The 20,637-nt window shown below is 45.9% G+C and overlaps 1 protein-coding gene across 2 annotated transcripts in view; it reads left to right on the top strand.

Annotated features, from left to right (window-relative positions):
- The window catches only part of trim44 (tripartite motif containing 44), a 101,209-nt gene extending 98,025 nt beyond the window's left edge, over positions 1-3,184 (top strand). Inside the window, exon 7 of one of the 2 annotated variants that reach the window (XM_070898550.1) lies at positions 524-3,184. In XM_070898550.1, coding sequence (XP_070754651.1) covers positions 524-612 — 89 coding nt within the window. In that variant the 3' untranslated portion in view covers positions 613-3,184. The remainder of the gene's footprint in view (positions 1-523) is intronic. The other variant, XM_070898551.1, reaches the window with a different exon arrangement.
- Positions 3,185-20,637: the final 17,453 nt, after the last annotated feature.

The following is a 20,637-nucleotide window of genomic DNA, read 5'->3' on the forward strand; positions in this document are numbered from 1 at the left end:
CTCTCTCCCCTCCCCCATTGATGTACAGGTGTGGGGACAGTCTCTCTCTCCCCTCCCTCACTGATGTACAAGGGTGAACATAGAAAACAGGAGCATTAGTAGGCCATTCGGCCCTTCGAGCCTGCACCGGCATTCAATATGATCATGGCTGATCCTCTATCTCAACACCATATTCCCGCTTTTCCCCCTCTCTCTCCCCTCCCCCATTGATGTATGGCTGTGACATCTCTCTCCCCTCCCCCATTGATGTATGGCTGTGACGATCTCTCTCTCCCCTCCCCCATTGATGTAAGGCTGTGACGATCTCTTGCCCTTTGCACGTTGGTGGAGAGGTGTGTTTTCGTGCACCATTCCCACACACCTTATAGCACTGGAACCACAGGGCCTGCATGTTACCAACAGAGAGAAAACTATGACTTTCGGGGAGGAAAGGGGCAAAACAAACCACACAGACACAGCAGAGAACACACTGCCTGCTTCATTTCATAATAATAGTGGTCTTCCTTCTCCTATTGTCTTCCAGATATTCCTGAATTTTTCCAACTGGTTTTCGCCGCTATTGTGTATAAAAGTGCTTGGATTCTCACAAAGGATTTAATCGATTTTTTTTAAAGTGTTGACATAATGAATATTGAACTCTGAAGCTACTGAAAGAATGAGCAGAGTTTATAATCACTGGACTACTCTCTCTCTCTGTGCTGGAAATAGAGGATAACCCGACAACCAGCAGCAAGAGACGGTAATTGATAGCAGAGGCGAGGCCTGAATGGAGGACGAGACCATGAAGTGCTTCCCACGTGGCCTCACTAATTTATGGTATCTTGCTACTGGCCAGGATGTGTTCAATTTATAAACGGGTCTAAAATATATATATTTTTTAAATCCTGTTTTTATTAACTTTGCTGTTCTGATAAGTAAAGCATCTCCCCCCTCCCCTTCAAGCCTTTACCTGGGGTAGATTAATTGGTGTTTGCCTTGAAAAATCCGAGAGGGAAAAATCACCATCATACAGGGTTGCCAAACCTTCAGGATTGTCCCGGAGTCTCCCGGAATTGAAAATTAATCTCTGGGAAAACCCAGGAGAAAAATCAAAGGGCCATTATAAAAATAACTCATTTTCTTTCAACACTTTTGTTTATTAGTTCTAAAAATGTGGGAGTTGGAAAAGAAAAGGCTGTTTCACTGACAGTCAAGAATCATCCAATCAGGTAACAGAGTCTGTTTGCTTTCTAATTGGACTGGGAAGGTGCGGTGGCGTGAGAATGAGCAACCAGTGGGAGAGTATGGGGGCGGGGCAGGTGGAGGGAGGAGGTCATGTGATGAAACCTCCAGGGAGACATCTTACCATCACCTCAGAAACATCCCACAGGGACTGTGCTCTCCTGATGTATAACCTCCCCTTCTCTCCCCCCCCCCCCCGATCTGTAATCTTGGTATGTTCCGGCCCTTCAACTAACACACCCACAGTCAGATTTACTGCTATTTAAGGGATCTTGATGGCTGCCGCATTTGGCAGGAAAAAACAACCACTCCACTTGAAAATAACTCATTGGGGGTCATTTTAACTTTGGCCGATAGAGTAAAAGGAACTTAATTTCTATCGAAGTCAACGGAAAACAAAATTGGGAGATCTGTCTAACGGGCGGCTGATCCGATTTCAGCCAAAATCAAAATGACCCCCATTGTGTGAGACTTGATCCTTTTTGATGTGACATGCATCGTTTATGGATCCATGAGAAATAATTAAACCACGGAAAATATTCTCGGTCACATTCATTTACTGCACTGATGGAACCACCACTTAGAGCGATAGGGGATAGAAACATAGAAAATAGGTGTAGGAGTAGGCCATTCGGCCCTTCAAGCCTGCACCACCATTCAATGTGATCATGGCTGGTCATGCATCTTCAGTACCCTATTCCTGCTTTCTCTCCATACCCCTTGATCCCTTTAGCCGTAAGGGCCACATCTAACTCCCTCTTGAATATATCTAATGAACTGGCCTCAACAACTTTCTGTGGTAGAGAATGCCACAGGATGGGGCGTGATTGCTTCTGGCTGCCCCAAAGGTGCAGCATAGTGCACTCTACTGGACCAGCCATAGTGTGACCAAGGTGGCGGGTTTGTGCCAGTTATGGATTAACTATCCACCTTTCTCATTGAGTGGTGGCACCATCCAGATGCACGCATCTCATCTCTTTTCAATCAGAACAATATACAGCATAGCAGTCCGCAGGGCAACAGAAACTTACTCCAAGCATGCTTTCAAGCACATCCGTGCTGCACGGATGAAATATACGTTGCTTAGACCTTGAATCCAACGGTGCATTACAATGGTCCATTATAATCTTACTCAAAGCCGATGATGGCTGGCACAACCTTACAGAGGACACTTTGTGTCAGTGTATGGTCACAGATCACGATCCCTTTAATTTTTATTATGATGTGTCACTTTGCTTCCCTTAGCCCCACAGAATTGTAAGCAGCCAGTGTGCAAAACAGTAATTTTCTATAATAGAGTCCTTGTTTAACATGCTCTGTCTATCACTCCTAAATACTGTATCTTAATGCAAAGCATTAAACTGCTGAGAGGAAAGTGCTCAATAGTGCATTCTGAATGGTCAAAAGAACATATATATTTAATAGGATGCTCGACGGAGGTCTGCACCACCGAAAAAGGGTCAAACCTCACGGGTGTAAATAACTATCATATTAGAGCAGCTCTCTGTGCAGTATTCTATTAAGAACATGTATGTTTCTTGTTCATTTCTATAATAAAAAGGATTTATGATTTAAGGTTATATTGTTATTTTATTATAACTGGGAATTGGAAAGCCAACTATGGTGATGTGATGATTTAATTCTGTATTCTCCTTAGTGCCACCCCAGCTCAACAGCATCACCTACAGTGACGTTTCAGGGTAAATGGAGGTGGGATATTGAAATTTATTAATTGAAAATTACAATGGACCTGAATTTTCTGTAAAAATAAAAGCATGTGAACAATGCACGGTTATTAATGTGCAAATTGGCAAGCAACTTGTGTCAAGGTATTGTGAATCGTCATAAGTTGCTGGATGATTTGTGCTACTTTGCTGTTAGCTTTGCAAAAATGACATCTCGCACTTAACCTCTCCGTAATTGTGCTGAAGTTGCTGCATTTGGACATTGATTGCCCATTAAACTTGCCCATTAAACTTTTAACGGTGTGATAATTGTTGATGACTGCCAATCAACATTTCTGGCTGAGAAACTGGACAAATAAAAGTATGGAGTCTTATTCCCTCAGGTAGTGAATTGTTGGAGATTTTAAAACTGTCAAATTTTAAAGTTTATATTTTGCTGACATTTAATTCACCCTTCTTCTCGGTTCTTCCTCTGTTTATTTCTCCGTCTTGAATCTCATTGGTTAAGGAGATCAGTTGTTGTTCCCGTTCTTCACCAAGGTCCCAGATACCCTGTTATCTGCTTGCACTGCCAGCAACTTTGTGGGCAAAATATTTTTGAGCTGAATGGTGCAGGAAAAAGTCTAATTAACTCCAGCAAATTCTGGCCCATTGTCTTAAGTCATGTTCCGTGAGATTCATCTTTTTTTTTTGCAGCACAACACAATTGGGGTCAAATACATATGGTGATGGTGCAAAGGTCACATCACTTTATTTGTGCACCACATTTTCACAACAAGACAAACTTAATTACAGTTTAAAATAAAAGGAGACTTATGTAATTACAGAGCAGAGACTGAGAATATGATTTCTGGCTCACTTTAGAGGGTGAAAAAGTTCAGCACAGCTGACTGGCAGTCAGTGCAAAGGACATGTTTATCTGCTGCCAGATATCAAGGCCACTCTATAAAACTTGAAGCAGCTAGTGCTGCCATGGTCCAGGTAGTTACTGGCCAAACCCTATGATTACTGTTTATTTTGGTTGTTGAGGCTTTCTCTTTTTAGGGTATTTTTCTTCTTGGTCTCCCTGTGCCATTTACCATCCATTCCCAACATCTTCAATGGTGAACTTAAAAATTGTGCATCTGCAGTGAAGGTCAGTCTGTTTCCATGAAATATTAGCTGGCTACTCATCGTCAGGCAAGCCCAGGCTTGAATCAAACTGTGTGAGATCCTATTTCATAGTGTTCTTTTCCTGTTATATAGAAATGATCTGTGCTTGGGTATTTGTAGTACAATTTTGAAGTTTGCGGCTGATGCAAAACTTTCCAATGTAGTAAATAGTGAACAGGATAGTACCAAATTTTAAGAGGACATAGATTCATGAAGAGGACAGACACAAATGCAATATAATGCAGATAAGATGCACTTTTGGAGAAACAATATGAAGAGGCAGTATCATCATCTAAAAGGTACTATTTTTAGGGGGGTGAGGTGCAAGAGCAGAGGGACCTGAGGGTGCATGTTCACAAATTTTTGAAGGTGGCACAGTAAGTTGATAAGGCGGTTAAGAAAGTGTATGGAATATTTGGCTTTGTAAATGGGGGCATGGAATACAAAAACAAGGAAATCATGCTAAAGCTTTAAAAAAATCACTGGTTAGGCCTCAGCTGGAGTATTGTGTACAATTCTGGGCACTAGACTTTCAGCATCATGATCATAGGCAGTTCCTCGATATCGAGGAAGACTCGCTTCCACTCTAAAAGTGAGTTCTCAGCTGGCTGTACAGTCCAATATGGGAATTACAGTCTCTGTCACAGGTGGGGCAGACAGTGGTTGAAGGAAAGGGAGGGTGGGACTGGTTTGCCGCACATCCTTTCCGCTGCCTGCGCTTGATTTTTGCATGCTCTCGGTGATGAGACTCAAAGTGCTCAGCGCCCTCCCGGATGCTCTTCCTCCACTTAGGGTGGTCTCGGGCCAGGGGTTCCCAGGTGCCGGTGGGGATGTTGCACTTTATCAAGGAGGCTTTGAGAGTGTGCTTGAAACGTTTCCTCTGCCCACCTGGGGCTCGCTTGCCGTGTAGAGCGCTTACTTTGGGAGTCTCGTGTCAGGCATACGGATGACGTGGCCTGCCCAACAAAGCTGATCGAGTGTGGTCAATGCTTCGATGTTGGAGATGTTTGCCTGAGCGAGAACACTGACGTTGGTGCGTCTATCCTCCCAGGGGATGTGCAGGATCATGCGGAAGCAGCGCTGATGGTACTTCTCCAGCAATTTGAGGTGTCTACTGTTTTTGGCCACATCTCTGAGCTATATAGGAGGGCGGGTATCACTACTGCCCTGTAGACCATAAGCTTGGTGTGAGATTTAAGGTCCTGGTCTTCCTCAGGTGACCGAAAGCTGCGCTGGCACACTGGAGGTGGTATTGGACCTCATCATCAATGTCTACCCTTGCTGATAGTAGGTTCCTGAGGTATGGAAAATGATCCACGTTGTCCAAGGCTGTACCGTGGATTTGGATGACCAGGGGGTAGTGCTGTATGAGCGGGGTCAGGTTGGTGGAGGACCTTTGTCTTACGGATGTTTAGTGAAAGACCTATGCTTTCGTACGCCTCGATGAAGATGTTGGAGTTCCGCCTCTGAATGTGCGCAGACGCAAGCGTCGTCCACGTACTGTAATTTGATGACAGAGGATGGGACGATCTTGGATCTAGCCTGGAAGCGACGAAGGTTGAACAGGTTCCCATTGGATCTATAGTTTAGTTCCACTCCAGCGATGACGCAGCCTGCTTAACCCCGGTCCGGACATGGATTGGGTCTGTGGTGGATCCATTGGTCAGGATCACTGCCTGCATGTCGTTGTGAAGCAGGCGGAGGATGGTGACAAACTTTTAGGGGCAGCCGAAACGGAGGAGGATGCTCCATAGTCCCTCATGGTTGATGGTGTCAAATGCCTTTGTGAGGTCAAAGAAGGCCATGTACAAGGGTTGGTGCTATTCCCTGCATTTCTCTTGTAGGACCACACTTTAGGAAGCATATCAAGGCCTTGGAGAGGGTAGCGAGGAGGTTTTCCAGGATGATACCAGACATGAGGGACTTCAGTTATATGGAGAGATTGAAGAAGCAGGGGTTGTTCTTCTTGGAGCAGAGGAGGTTAAGAGAAGACCAAGTAGAGGTATTCAAAATGATATGGGGTTTTGACAGAGCAAGTCGGGAGAATTTGTTTCCTCTGGCAAATGGATTGGTAACCAGAGGTCATGATTTAAAATAATTGGCAAAACAACAGGAGGGAAAAAGAGGAGAATTTTTTCACACAGAGGGTTGTTAAGATCTGGAACGTACTATCTGAAAGTGTGGTGGAATCAGATCCCAGAGGAACTTTCAAAAGGCATTTGGAAATGTACTTCAAGAGGATTAATTTGCAGGATTGTAGGGAAAACGCTGGGATATGGGACTAATTTGAACAGGTCTTTCAAAGAGCCAGCACAGGCATGGTGGGTCGAATGGCGGCCTTCTGTGCTGTAAGATGCTATGATTCGAAGTGTCTGCCTGTAACATTTGATGCTGAGGGATTTTATTGTTTTTGGTGTTATGTTGAGTGAAGCTCTCTGTCTAGTATTAAATTTCAGATTGATGTACAAGTACAGACTTCAGAGAGTTCACTTCCTAATGAATTCTACACTCTTAGTGATTCATAAGTTACTCATTATAAATTAATTTTTGATCCAGACAGACAAACCAAGTGTACCAGGCTCCTTCTATTTACTCCAATTATATAGAATCCCATCATATCGGACTCAAGTCTACCATGCCAGATCCAATCCCAACATACCAACTCAATCTCAACATACCAGACGGAATTCCACCATAGCAGACTCAGTCCTAACATAAGCAACTCTTTTGCATTTACACTTAATGAATTCTGAGGTATCAAATTCCTTTGCAATGACTGCCATTGTATAGAATTTCAATAACCAATCCACTTCCCATTTCTTTACAGAGGAATTAACTGATGAGCAGTACAGCGGGACCTGGGGGTACTTGTGCATGAAACACAAATGGTGAGCATGCAGGTACAGCAAGTGATCAGAAAGGCCAATGGAATCTTGGCCTTTATTGCAAAAGGGCTGGAGTATAAAAGCAAGGTAGTCTTGCTACAACCAAACAAGGTATTGGTGAGGCCACACCTGGAATACTGCGTGCACTTTTGGTTTCCATATTTACGAAATGATATACTTGCTTTGGAGGCAGTTCAGAGAAGTTGATTCTGGGGGATGAGGGGTTTGACATGAGGAAAGGTTGAGTAGGTTGGGCCTCTACTCATTGGAATTCAGAAGAATGAGGGGTGATCTTATCGAAACGTATAAGATTATGAGGGGGCTTGACAAGGTGGATGCAAAGAGGATGTTTCCACTGATGGGGAAGACTAGAACTAGAGGGCATGATCTTAGAATAAGGGGCCACCCATTAAAAACTGAGATGAGGAGAAATTTATTTTCTCAGAGGGTTGTAAATCTGTGGAATTCGCTGCCTCAGAGAGCAGTGGAAGCTGGGACATTGAATAAATTTAAGACAGAAATAGACAGTTTCTTAAGGGGATAAGGGGTTATGGGGAGCAGGTAGGGAAGTGGAGCTGAGTCCATGATCAGATCAGCCATGATCTTATTGAATGGCGGAGCAGGCTCGAGGGGCCGTATGGCCTACTCCTGTTCCTATTTCTTATGTTCTTATGTTTTTATAATCCTAGAGAAGAAAAATAATCCATGTCTGTGATATCTTCTGTACGACCTAACAAACACACAGGCTTTAAGATGGTTGGTCACTTCAAGAACCTGTCAGGTGGCCTGCTTCCTCTTTATTCTGGTAAACAGCAATGGTGGCATTACCACAGTAGTCCACTGGGTGGAGCTATATATATATATATATACATATATATATATATACATATATATACTACACTTCTCCCTCCTTATTGAAGAAGTAATTATAGCAACAATCATCATCAATTTGCATAGTTATACATAAAGTATATGGACTTATTTTGCCATATTTACAAATCAAGCTTAACCATTTGTTTTCTGTTTCGAAGAGGATACATTCGCTCTTGAACAGAACCTTCCAACCCTGGTGTCGAACTTAGACTCATTCTAGGCTGATCCTGAGGAAAGTTTTCCTCCTTGGGATGCCCTTGATTTACATTTGAACTCTCTACAACTTCAGAATGTTTGTCTGCCTGACTTGGATTCAGACTTAAATTCTGATTTTCTCTTGGACTTGTTTCCAGTATATTTGATGTAGGATATGCTACTGGTACTCTACTTGTAACAAAACTATCTGATGAGTCAGAAATAATCGAATCATTCCAACCTTCAACTACTTCCATATCTGTAGGTAAAATATGATCAATGTGAACAAACCTAACCTGTCCATGATCATACATCTTGACCAAATATGTGCGAGGAACACATATCTTCACCACTCTTCCTGGTAATCACTTTAACCATTTATGGTGATGGTTCTTCACTCTCACCGTCTGATTTAATTTCACACTTCTCTCTCTACCTCTATCATGATTCTCTTTCCTTCTTAATTGTTTCTCTTCTACAGACTGCCAAGTTTGGCTTTAACAACGAGAATCTGGTTTGTGGCTGTCATTTGAGAAACAACTCTGCTGGTGTTCTATCAGTAGTTGTATGAGGAGTATTACGATATGTAATTAGAAAATTAGCCAATTTGTGGTCCAATAACAACTGTAATTGCTTTGCATTTGGATCCAACATTTGTTTGATGAGGGCACGTTTTACAATTTATAATGTGCATCTACTGCACCATTTGAAGCAGGATGGTACGATGGAACCTTGGTATGTTACACACCATTTTTGCTTGTGAACTGTGCAAATTCTTCTGAACAAAATTGTGGTCTATTATCAGACACTTTCTTCTGGGAGGCCATATGAAGAAAATAATCTTTGCAAAATGTCTAATGTTTTACTTGTTATTTTCCGCATTGGATACACCTCTACCTACTTCGACTGGCTATCAGTCACAATGAACAATTGCTGTCCTTCTAGCTCAGCAAAATAGATTATGTAACCTTTGCCACACCCTAGGAGGCCATTTCCATAGCTGTAATGGCACTGATGGTGGTTTCTTGCTTACCGATTAACATGTAGTACACTGACTGACGATGTACTCTCCATCTTTATCTAGACCTGTCCACCATAAATAACTGCATGCAAAACTCTTGGTCAAGCACATTCCCAGGTGTTGGTCATGAAGATCGCCTAATAATTTGGACATGAATTTATTTGGTATAACCACTCTTGCACCCCACATGATACAATCTTTATCGACTGATAATTCATTCCTACGAATGAAGAAAAATGAATATCTCTGATACCTGGTTTGGCCAGCCATTTGTGATGTAATCATACACCTTTGACATCACTGAGTCACATTTGGTTGCTCTACCAATCTCTTCAGCTGTGACTGCCAGTTCATCAATTCAACACTTTCTTATCGGGTGTAACTTGTGATGGGGAAGGCAATCTAGACATATCAGCACTACTGTGATCAGCTGATCGTCTGTATTTAATATCCCATGTATATGCTGACAAAATCAAAGCCTATCTCTGCATTCAGGTTACAGAAAATGTTGGAACTGGAGACTTTGGATGGAGGATTGCTGTCAGGAGCTTATGATCCATAATAATGGTAAACTTACAAATATAGAAGTATTTGTGGAATTTCTCTCAAAAATTAATGCCAAGGCTTCCCTTTTGATTTGTGCATAATTTCGCTCACTGGCACTGAGAATGCATGAAGCAAAAGCAATTGGTCTCTCCTCCCCACTATGTTGTACATGAGAGATCACTGCCCCTCTATGGAGAGGCATTACATGCTAGCTTGATCTCCTTAGATATGTCACAGTGAACTAACATGGTACTCTCTACCAATTGGCTTTTACGCTCCTTGAATGCTGTGTCGCATTCTTCTGACCACTTCCAATCGACCTATTTTTTCAACAATTCATTTAGTGGATGTAACACTGTAGCAAAATTTGGTAGGAACTTCCCATAATAGTTCAAAAGTCCCAAAAATGATCGAAGTTCAGTGACATTCTTGGGAGTGCGTGCATTTCTGATTGCATCCAGCTTTCCCTTGGTTGGATGTAAACCATCTTTGTCTACTCTGTGCCCTAAGTACTCCAGAGTTTTGAAATAACTCACACTTGCGAGCAGTCACTTGTACTCTGTGCTTCTTTAGCCATTTGAGCACTTAATTCAATATGTTATTATGGATTTGCCTGTTTGTTGCTGAAATTAGTATGTCGTCTAACATACTACCCCTTCAGTGCCTTGCAAAATCTGGTTCATCAACCTTTGAAATATGGCGGGGGCGGAAGACACTCCAAATTGTAGCCTATTAAATTGATGTAGCCCTAGATGAGTATTTATGGTCAAGCATGACTTCGACTCCTCACCGAGTTCAAGTTGTAAGTAGGCAATTGTAAGTTCCAACTTTGAGAAGATCTGACCAACTGTCAGTGTTAACAAATCTTCTACATTTGGCAATGTATTGGGAAGATTACCCTCTAAAACCTGGTTTACCATTACTTTATAATCACTACACCACCTTACCTTATCATCAGACTTAGGTACAACAACAATGAGTGTAGCCCAATTACATAGATCTAAAAAATAATGGCCCCAAGTTTCCGATGCTGGAGAAAACGGCGCACCTCTGAAATTTACGTGACCTGACTGGAATAAAAAGCGCGCCGGAATCCTACCGAGGAATTCTCTGGTCGTCCTGGAGCGTGGCGTGGCGCAGCGGAGTCTCCCTGGGGCGGAGCAAGTTGGCACGGGGCGGGGCTAGGGAACAGCGTTCTTCTGAGTGCCGGCAGCGTTGTGCAGGCGCGTTGGAGCATGCGCGCCTGCGCAATGGCTCAGCAGGATGTTTTCCCCAGTCTGTGTTTGGGTACCGGGGAGGGATGGAGGAGCGTGGGAAGGGGGCACTGGGGAGGTGATCGATGGGGGAGGAGCGTGGCAAGGGATGGGGGAGGAGCGTGGCAAGGGATGGGGGAGGAGCGTGGGTTGGGGGGCACTCGAAATGATCGAAGGGCCGGAGGAGAGAGCAGGGGTGACTCCATCCAGCCACCCGCCGCGTTCAACCGCCCCCCCCCCCCGGCGTTCAGCCCCACCACCCCTTCACACCCAGCCCACACCCCAATACCCACCACCACACCCCTCCTCCCCCACACCCCTCCTCCCCCACACCCACCCTCACACACACCCCCCACACCCACGCGCCTCCACACCCCACGCGCCCCCACACCCACACCCCCCCCCCACACACACACACACAATCCCCCCACACACACACCCCCCCCACACACACCCACACACCCCCCCCACACACACACACCCCCCCCACACACACACACAAACACCCCCCCACCCCCACACCCAAACACCCCCCCACCCCCACACACACACCCCCCCCCCCCACACACACACCCCCCCCCACACACACACCCCCCCCCACACACACACACCCCCCCACACACACACACACCCCCCCCCACACACACACACACCCCCCCCCACACACACACACCCCCCCCCACACACACACACCCCCCCCCACACACACACACCCCCCCCCACACACACACACCCCCACCCCCCCACACACACACACCCCCACCCCCCCACACACACACACCCCCACCCCCCCACACACACACACCCCCACCCCCCCACCCCACACACACACCCCCCCCCCACACACACACACACCCCCCACACACCCCCCCCCCACACACACCCCCCCCACACACACCCCCCCCACACACACACACCCCCCCCCCACACACACCCCCCACACACACCCCCCCCCCCCACACACACACCCCCCCCCCACACACACCCCCCCCCCACACACACCCCCGCACACACCCCCGCACACACACACACACACACACACACACACACACACACACACACACCCCCCGCACACACACACACACACCCCCCGCACACACACACACACACACCTCCCCCACACACACACACACACCCTCCCACACCCCCCCCCACACACACACCCCCCCCCACACACACACCCCCCCACACACACACCCCCCCCCACACACACCCACACCCCCCCCCACACACCCCCCACACACACACCCCCCCACACACACACACCCCCACCCCCCACACACACACACCCCCACACACACACACCCCCACACACACACACCCCCCCCCCACACACACCCCCCCCCCACACACACACACACCCACACACACCCCCCGCACACACACACACACACCCCCCGCACACACACACACACACACCCTCCCACACCCCCCCCCACACACACCCCCCCCACACACACCCCCCCCCACACACACACACACCCCCACACACACACACACCCCCCCACACACACACACACCCCCCCCACACACACACACCCCCCCCACACACACACACCCACCCCACACACACACACCCCCCCCACACACACACACCCCCCCCACACCCACACACACACACACACCCCCCCCACACACACACACACCCCCCCCACACACACACACACCCCCCCCACACACACACACACCCCCCCCACACACACACACACCCCCCCCACACACACACACACACCCCCCACACACACACACACCCCCCCCACACACACACACACTCACACCCCCACCCCACCCCCCACAACTCACTGTCAGATAGAGAGAGAGAGACACTGACAGAAACACCTTGCCTTTACATAAAGGTAGGACTACTATTTTTTTTTATTGATTGGTTGCTTATTACTTTGGTCTTGGTGCTTTAGATACAGGGTTCCTTCTATTTTTTATTAATTAATTGCTTGTTACTTTTTGTGCTTTGTAAATGTACTGCTTTGTTTTGTGCTTACTGCTTTAAATGTACATTGCTTCTTTAACGTTGTTGTGAAGGTGTTTATGGAAAATCCTCTAAATTCGCTTCCCCCGCCGCCCCCACCCCACCCCACCCCACCCTCCCCGCGTCTCTGGCTGTGCCTGCACTAAACTTAACTCTAGGTAAGGTTTTTCAGAACTTACGAAAGTGGACACTTACTCCGTTCCAAGTTAGTTTGGAGTAAGTTTTCACTGCCGAAACTTGCAAAACAGGCCTAAGAGGCTGGACACACCCCCTTTTGAAAAAAAAATACCTGAACTAAAGTGAACCTAAACTAACTTACTAGAACTGGAGCAAACTAAGTGGCGAGAATTGTGATTTCTAAGATACTCCAAACAAGAAAATTGGAGCAACTCCACCCGAAACTTGTGCCCAATGTTCTCCGACTCTAGTCTTTTGAATTCTTGCTCAACTTTCTCCTTGAGTGCATATGGTATGGGACGTGGCTTGCAGTAAACTGGTCTCACGTCCTTCTGTACTCTGACACTCACCTTAAAACCTTGGATCGAACTGCCTATTTCACAGAACACCTTTGGATACTGCTTGATGACATCATCCTTTGACGCAAATCTCATTTCAACACAAAAAATCTCACTCCAATCCAGCTTCAGTGATCCCAACCAATTACTACCTATTAAGGCAGGCTTGTGTCCTGCCACTACTAAGAGAGGCAAGCTCTGAAATTGATCCTTGTATTTCACCGGTACTGTGATACGACCTACCACAGGAATGTTCTCTCCTGAGTTGCCTCGCCACTCTATCTTGCATTTCTCCAATGGGAAATCACGCAATTTGTTGAGATACAGCGATTCCGGTACTACACTCACGGATGCACCAGTGTTAATTTCCATGGGTAGCTTGTTTCCTGCAACATCTGCTTGGATGATACTTTTCAAATCACTGTTCGATACCCTCGTGCTCCTGATGATGTGTATGTATCTCTTCATCCTGTTGCTTTTCTTCCATGCTATGTAGTATCTGGGGTTTCTACTGATAGCCTTGAAAGTTGGTTTACTCTTCAGTCGGCATGCCTTCGCAAGATGTCCAGTTTTCCTGCAGAAGAAACACTCTGCATTCACATATGGACAACTTTGAGGAATGTGTTGTCCCAGGCACCGATAGCAAGACTTCAATGTGCTGTTACCTTGGCCAGTTGCTGAGGCCTTGGGGCCCAACTGCCTTTGACTTTTAACCTGCAGGCAATTCACCTCGGTTGTCTGACTACTAGAAATGGTACGAAATTCTCGGGAATATTGGTCAGCCATATCCAATGACATAGCTGTCTGACAAGCTAAATCAAAAGTCATGTTAGGAGTTGTCAATAACTTTTTTCTGATTGCTTCATTTATCATCCAACACACAAAGCGGTCACGCAATGCTCGGTCCTGAAAGTTTCTGAAATGACAGAGAATGGACAGCTTCTTTGGGCCCAAGTTTCCCCAGGAGTTGCTCCTTTTTTTCTTGGAGCAACTTGATTTTTCTGGACTATATTTTTAGTTGCATTCTGCCCATTTAATTTGCGCCAGTGAGAGTTAGTTAGATTTTTTTTTAGTTCAGATTTTTTTTCCAAAGGGGGCGTTACCAGCCACTTACCCCTGTTTTAGGTGTTTGGCCAGCAAATAGTTGCTCCAAATTAACTTAGGCCAGCATATGTTGCCAATTCTGTCCGCACAGAAAAACCTTACCTAGAGTTAAGGAATCGGTGCAAGTAACTACATTTAAAGCACCACCAAGCACCAAACAAAGCACAAAAAGTAATAAGCAATTAATTAACAAATAAAATAGAAGGAACCCTGCACCTAAAGCACCAAGACCAAAGTAATAAGCAATCAATAAATAACAAATAAAAAAATATAAGGAACCATGCACTGAAAGCACCAAAATTAATCAGTAAATAACAAATAAAAAACTAGAAGTCCTACCTTAGGGAACATAGTGGGCCGCCGATGAGGGAGCCCATACGGCTAGGAATGGCGTGCTTTGGGCCCCTCCCACACAGCCTGTGCGCGTTTGCAAAAATGGCCTGCCAGGAACTACTGCACATGCGCGCAGACTCAGTGTTTTCAGTGCCGGGACCTGGCTCCGCCCCCAATCCATTGGGCCATGCTGCGACATGACTGAGGAGAGGCTGGGGAGCAGCCAGAATATGGACGTCTTTTTTCAGCGTGCTTGGAGACAGACAAAAGGTGAGGGCGCCAGAAAAACAGGTTAGGGAAATTCTAGCCCTTTAATGCTACAATGTACCCACTGATACTTTCGTTGGCTAACTGATCTTGTATTCCAAAACAATAACTTTCAGCAATTTCCACAGGTTCAGGACTGTAGTGCTCTCTGCTTAAGTGATGTGCCCTTTGGCTTGACAGGCATAAGCAAATTTTTCAAGGTTTCATACACCTTGGGGCCTGCTTCAGTTAAGAAAATAACCCGTTTTCTTTCCAACACCTCCCGGTTACGGTTTTCATCATCAGGGACTTCGATGATACTATTTGCAGTGAAAAACATTTCTAGCCACTCCACATACGCTCCGAAAGTTTCACGGTCGGATTGAAACTCGCCCAAGCGCTCTATTATTCCCATGGGCATGGTCATCTGGACTCTGGCAGTTCAGCCAAGTGTGTTAGTAATTTACCTCGGAATTTTAGCTGTTAATCAAAACAAAGAAGCCATCAAAGTCTCTCTGTAAGTTGGCTGAATCATCCACTGACAAACATTTCAGTTAGGTTATCCAGAAATCCTATTCTTTGTCACCAAATGTGATATCATCTGTACGACTTCACAAATTCACAGGCTTTAAGATGGTTGATAACTTCAGGAACTTGTCAGGTGACCTGTTCCCTCTTTATTCTGATAAACAGCAATGGCTGCATTACCACAGTAGCCCACTGGGTGGAGCTAGTTATATGACACTGTCTTTCATTCATTCCACAGCCTCCACTGCTTCCTCCTTCCCCTTGCCCATCAAGCCAAGCTTCACCCAAGGCTTTCCCTTTCCCTAGTCTGGAACCCATATGTCTCTAGTTTCTCTCCTATCTTCCTTCATGCTCTCACCAAACTCATTTAATCCATAAGACCTACATCCTGCTCCCTTGACCCCACTTGTACTGAACTGTAGATCACCCAACTTTTCCCTTCTTGTCCCCATGCTAGCTGACATTGCAAATAGTTCCATCTCCTTAGGTACTGTCCCCTTTTTTTCAAAACTAATACCATGTCTCTACTTGTCAAAAAAGCCCACTTTTGGCTCACTTATCCTTGCAAACTACGGCCCTATTCCCAATCTCCCGTCCCTCTCCAGTGTCATTGAATGTGCCCACCTTTTCTGTAACTCCCTGTTTGAACCCCTCCAATCAAGTTTCTCTTCCTGCCACAGCCCCAAAATGGCTCTGATCCAAGTCACCAATGACATCCTCTGTGACTGCAGTATGCAATCCATCCTCATCCGCCTCTCTACAAGATTTTGACATGGTCAACCACAACATCCTCCTCAGACACCTCTCCTCCCTTGTCCAGCTGAGTGGGACTGCCCTTCCTTGGTTTCACTTTCATCTATCCAATCAGACAGATCATCTCCAGCAATGTTTTCCCTTCCCTCCCGCACCCCTCCTCACCCCCGCCCCATTACAGCTGGAATCCCTCAAATATCTGTTATTGGTGCCCTCCATCATCAGACTGCTTGCCCGACATAGTCTTGGATGAGCTACAATTTCTTCCAGTTAAACATTACAAAGACTGAAGTCATCATCTCAAGCCCCAAATCCAAACTCGAATTCCTCAGCACCAATTCCATCCCCCTCTTTGGCCACTGTCTATGGCTGAAACGGATTGCTTGCAGCCTCAGCGTTCTGTTCGACCCTGAGCTGACACTTTGACCCTATAACCTCTCCATGACCAAAAGTGCTTTCTTCCACTTCTGTAACATTACTTACCCCCTCCTGACCTATTCCACTGCTCCCCTGGCTGACATCCCATCCTCCACCCTCTGAAAGCTTCAGCTTATCCAAAGCTCCACTGCCCGTATCCTATCCTGCATCAAGTCCTTCTTATCAATTTGCTCTGTGCTCGCTGGCCTACATTGACTCTCAGCTCCTTCAATTTAAAATTCTCATCTCATCTTTAACTCCCTTCAAGGCATTTCCCTCCCGATCCCTGTAACCTCCTCCAGTCCTACAAACTCCCCACCTCTCCCTGTACTCTCCGTCTGTGACTCTGGCCTTTTGTGCATCCCCTCTTCCTTCACCCCATCATTGGCGGCCATGCTTTCAGTTGCCTACATCCCTTGTCCTAGAATTCGCTCCCTAACTGCCTCTCCATCTCCCCTCCTTTAAGACCCACCTTAAAACCCACATCTTTGACCAAGCTTTTGGTCACCACTCCTAATATCCTCTTTGATGACTTGGCATCCTTTTTTTTTCGACTGTCCTTCAAGAATCGCCTTGGAATGTTTTTCCTCAGTTAAAGTCAGTATATAAATTGTTGTTGTCATAGTCTTCGCTGTTACTGTTGCTGTTGTTTCTGCCCTTACCCCTAAGTCCAGCAGTATATTTATATGTTGCTCTTTACTGATAGTTTACTTAAAGCTCGATACAGAAGGAGCCAGCCAGACCTGTAGTGATATTCACATTCGAATCCACTTTGGTCTAAATTTTCTATCGTTTCCATTTCTGCTCACACACAAATTTAGGAAATCTCTAGAAATTTCCCTAAGGCAATTGAGAAAGCTCCAAGGCACTGAGGTGACAGAACTAAAGCATAGCTTGGTCAGTATAACTGGTAGTGTTGGCTAATTTAAGCTAGTGTTGCAGGCTTGGGTAAATCTGCCAAGGTTAGTGAGCTGCATATGATCAGTCCAGAGCCTGTCGTTTTCACACAACATTACAAGCATGTTTCAGAAAGCATCACTCGGTGGGAGAATCTATCTTCTTGCTGAGTGCTTCCTGCTGTATTTGTTGAGATTGATTTGTTCATTTAATAAGTAATGGGTCATTGAACAAAAAATAAGACAACTGGCTATTCTCTGCAGTTGGTGTAATTCTGACCTGAATAGAATGTTTCTCCACAAATTAGCAGTGGGCTTTTCAGCATTCAGCTGTGCTGAAAGTAAAATCTAAATGTAACTTTTGATTTAAAGCTGCATTTTGCTAATCAATCCCGGACCTCCCCTGTCACTCACTTGGTAAAATCAGAGTGAACTAAGCTATCCAAAAGGTTCGATTCCCAATCTTCATATACAAAAACTTATGACAGGAAGGACAGAAAATGACCATCACGCCTATCTCACCCAGATAGGGTGAAGCCACTTACACCTTGAATCCACTCCCCACGTCATGTCATTTCCTGGGAAAGGCAAAAAAAAAAACAGGAAAGAAAAATCTCAGGTCAATTTAGGAAAACAATGGGAAATTTACCTAAGGCAACCGAGAACGCTCCATGACACAGAGGTAGCCTAGAATGAGCACACAACTTACTTTGTAACTGGAAATGTTGGCTTTTCTCAGCTAGTGATGCTTGTAGGGGTATTGTGCTAGGGATGGTGAAATCAGCCAAGGTTTCTGTTCTCGATTGCTAAGGGCTGGCTGCTGGAATGTGTGTGTACGAGGGTGAAAGTGGGTTCGGCCGGGATGCCCCCATGGTTGAACAGCCTTCTAGCGCTCATTATCTCGGTTACACTTGAAGGATGCGCTCCCGGCAAGTTACTGAAGGGTACCCAGCACCTAAGGAGCCCTACATTAGCAGTCATGACCTCCGGAGAGGAAAAAGTTGCAAAATTGATTCGAGAAAAACACAAAGGACAGAAGCTTGGCAGAATGGTTCCGCTGCGATTGATATCAACGACTACAACCCCAACAAGAACTTGGGTTTATGTAGCGCTTGTAACATGGAACTACACATTAAGATGTTTCGCAGAGGCATAATCAGATACAAGATGGATGCTGAGCCAAAGGAGGAGGTCATTTTCACCCTGACCGTTAACCTGGCGGAGCAAATCTCCTGTCTGTTTTCCAACCCATCCCATTTCGACAACAGGCAGGTAATACTCTCCTCCCCATTACCATTCCAAGCGGTGAAGGTAAAAGTTGGCCCCATTTTGAGGGGTGACCAAAAGTCTGCTTGCAGAGGTGGAATTTAAGGAGCGCCATAAAGGAGGAGAGGGAGGTGGAGAGGCAGAAGGGCTGAGGGAAGAATTCCAGAGCCTAGTCGGCTGAAGCCACGTCCACCAATGGTGGGCACAGGAAAGGAGGGATACACAAGATACAGGAGTCGTAGGAAGAGAGGCTGAGGGAGGGGTTGCAAGGCTGGAGGAGGTTACAAAGAAAGGGAGGAGTCAGGTCATGAAGGGATTTGATGCATCTACTGGCAGTGGGGCTGTTAATCAGAGGGCCTTCATATTGGAGGTGTCAGCACCTCCATTGTGGGCTGAGATTGGGCCTAATACTAGCCGTGGGGACACGAGGTACAATATCTTCTTAGAAGGGGGAAATTCACTGGGCACAATACCTTCATGGTGATGGGGTGCAAATACAGGTTACAGTATTTGCATATGAAGGACGTGACTCCAATTACTTCATATTGGGAAGGGCCGTTTATAGTTTGATGGCTTTATTCACAGGAGCTGGGTACAATGCCTCTGCATGAAGCAGTGCTGGAATTGATGCATGTATATGGGAGGGACTCAGTGTCAGGGAGCTATGCTGGGAACTATTCTTTCAAAGAGATTGCCCGCTGAATGAAAGCAGCAGGACTTTCATAGAAGGGGCTCCCACGTAGAGCGGGCACTATGTACAGGCGCCTGTAAACGGAGGTTGTCAGGCCACACCGCTTCATTGAGTGGCTGTTGGGTAGGGTTCCTGCAAAAAAATCAGTCATCACTGGAGGCAACAGTTTCAGAGGAACAACAGTGGGGCCTTGTTACTCAGAGGGTGCTGGTGGAGCTCCTTCCCAGGAAGTGTTTGGGTTGTACTTATTCATCGAGAGGGTAGAGAAGATGGGGGGGACCAGGTATGGAGGGCCCTCTGGTAGGAAGGGTCTCTGGGTGGGGAGGGCCCCTTCATAGAGAAGATGGGAGTGGGGACCATTATAGAAAGGATGCGGGGCGGGAACCATTGAAAGGGTAAGTCATAAAGAATTTTGTTATTATTAATTTGCCAGGAAATAAGCATCACTGACAATGTTGGCATTTATTGGCCATCCCTAGTCGCCCTTGAGAAGGTGATGGTGAGCTGCCGCCTTTTGAACTGCTGCAGCCCAACAGTGGTGAATGTAATGTTCGGTCGGGAGTTCCAGGAATTTTGACCCAACGACAATGAGGGAACGGCGATATATTTCCAAGTCGGTACGGTGTGTGATTTGGAGGAGAACTTGCAGTCGGTGGTGTTCCTATGCACTGGCTGTCCTTGACCTGCTAGGGTGATGGAGGGGGCGACACTCACAGAGAAAGTACTGGTGGAACTCCTTCAAGGAGAGTGACGCTCCCACACCCCTATGGAGCCGAGCATCCTGGAGGTGAGCACGTGTTCGAATCTTACATTGTAATCAGTTAAACATTAAAATATATTGTCCGCCGTTAGAACTTCTGCTTTCTAATTAATCCTTGTTTAAATACGATGAACTGTTAAGACTTTTGAAAGCTGTTTTCCCCCATGATTTATTTTTGAGTCACTATCAGCAGCATTCGAGATAAGCAACTCCTGCAGGGAATAAAATCTGGATTTAAAACCATTTGGTTTTCAAGAAATTAAAATGGAAACTGAGCTGAACTGAATTTAAAGGGATTATTTATTTCTAT

This window comes from Pristiophorus japonicus, chromosome 14 (assembly GCF_044704955.1).
Source record: "Pristiophorus japonicus isolate sPriJap1 chromosome 14, sPriJap1.hap1, whole genome shotgun sequence".
In the NCBI taxonomy this organism is placed as follows: domain Eukaryota; kingdom Metazoa; phylum Chordata; class Chondrichthyes; family Pristiophoridae; genus Pristiophorus; species Pristiophorus japonicus.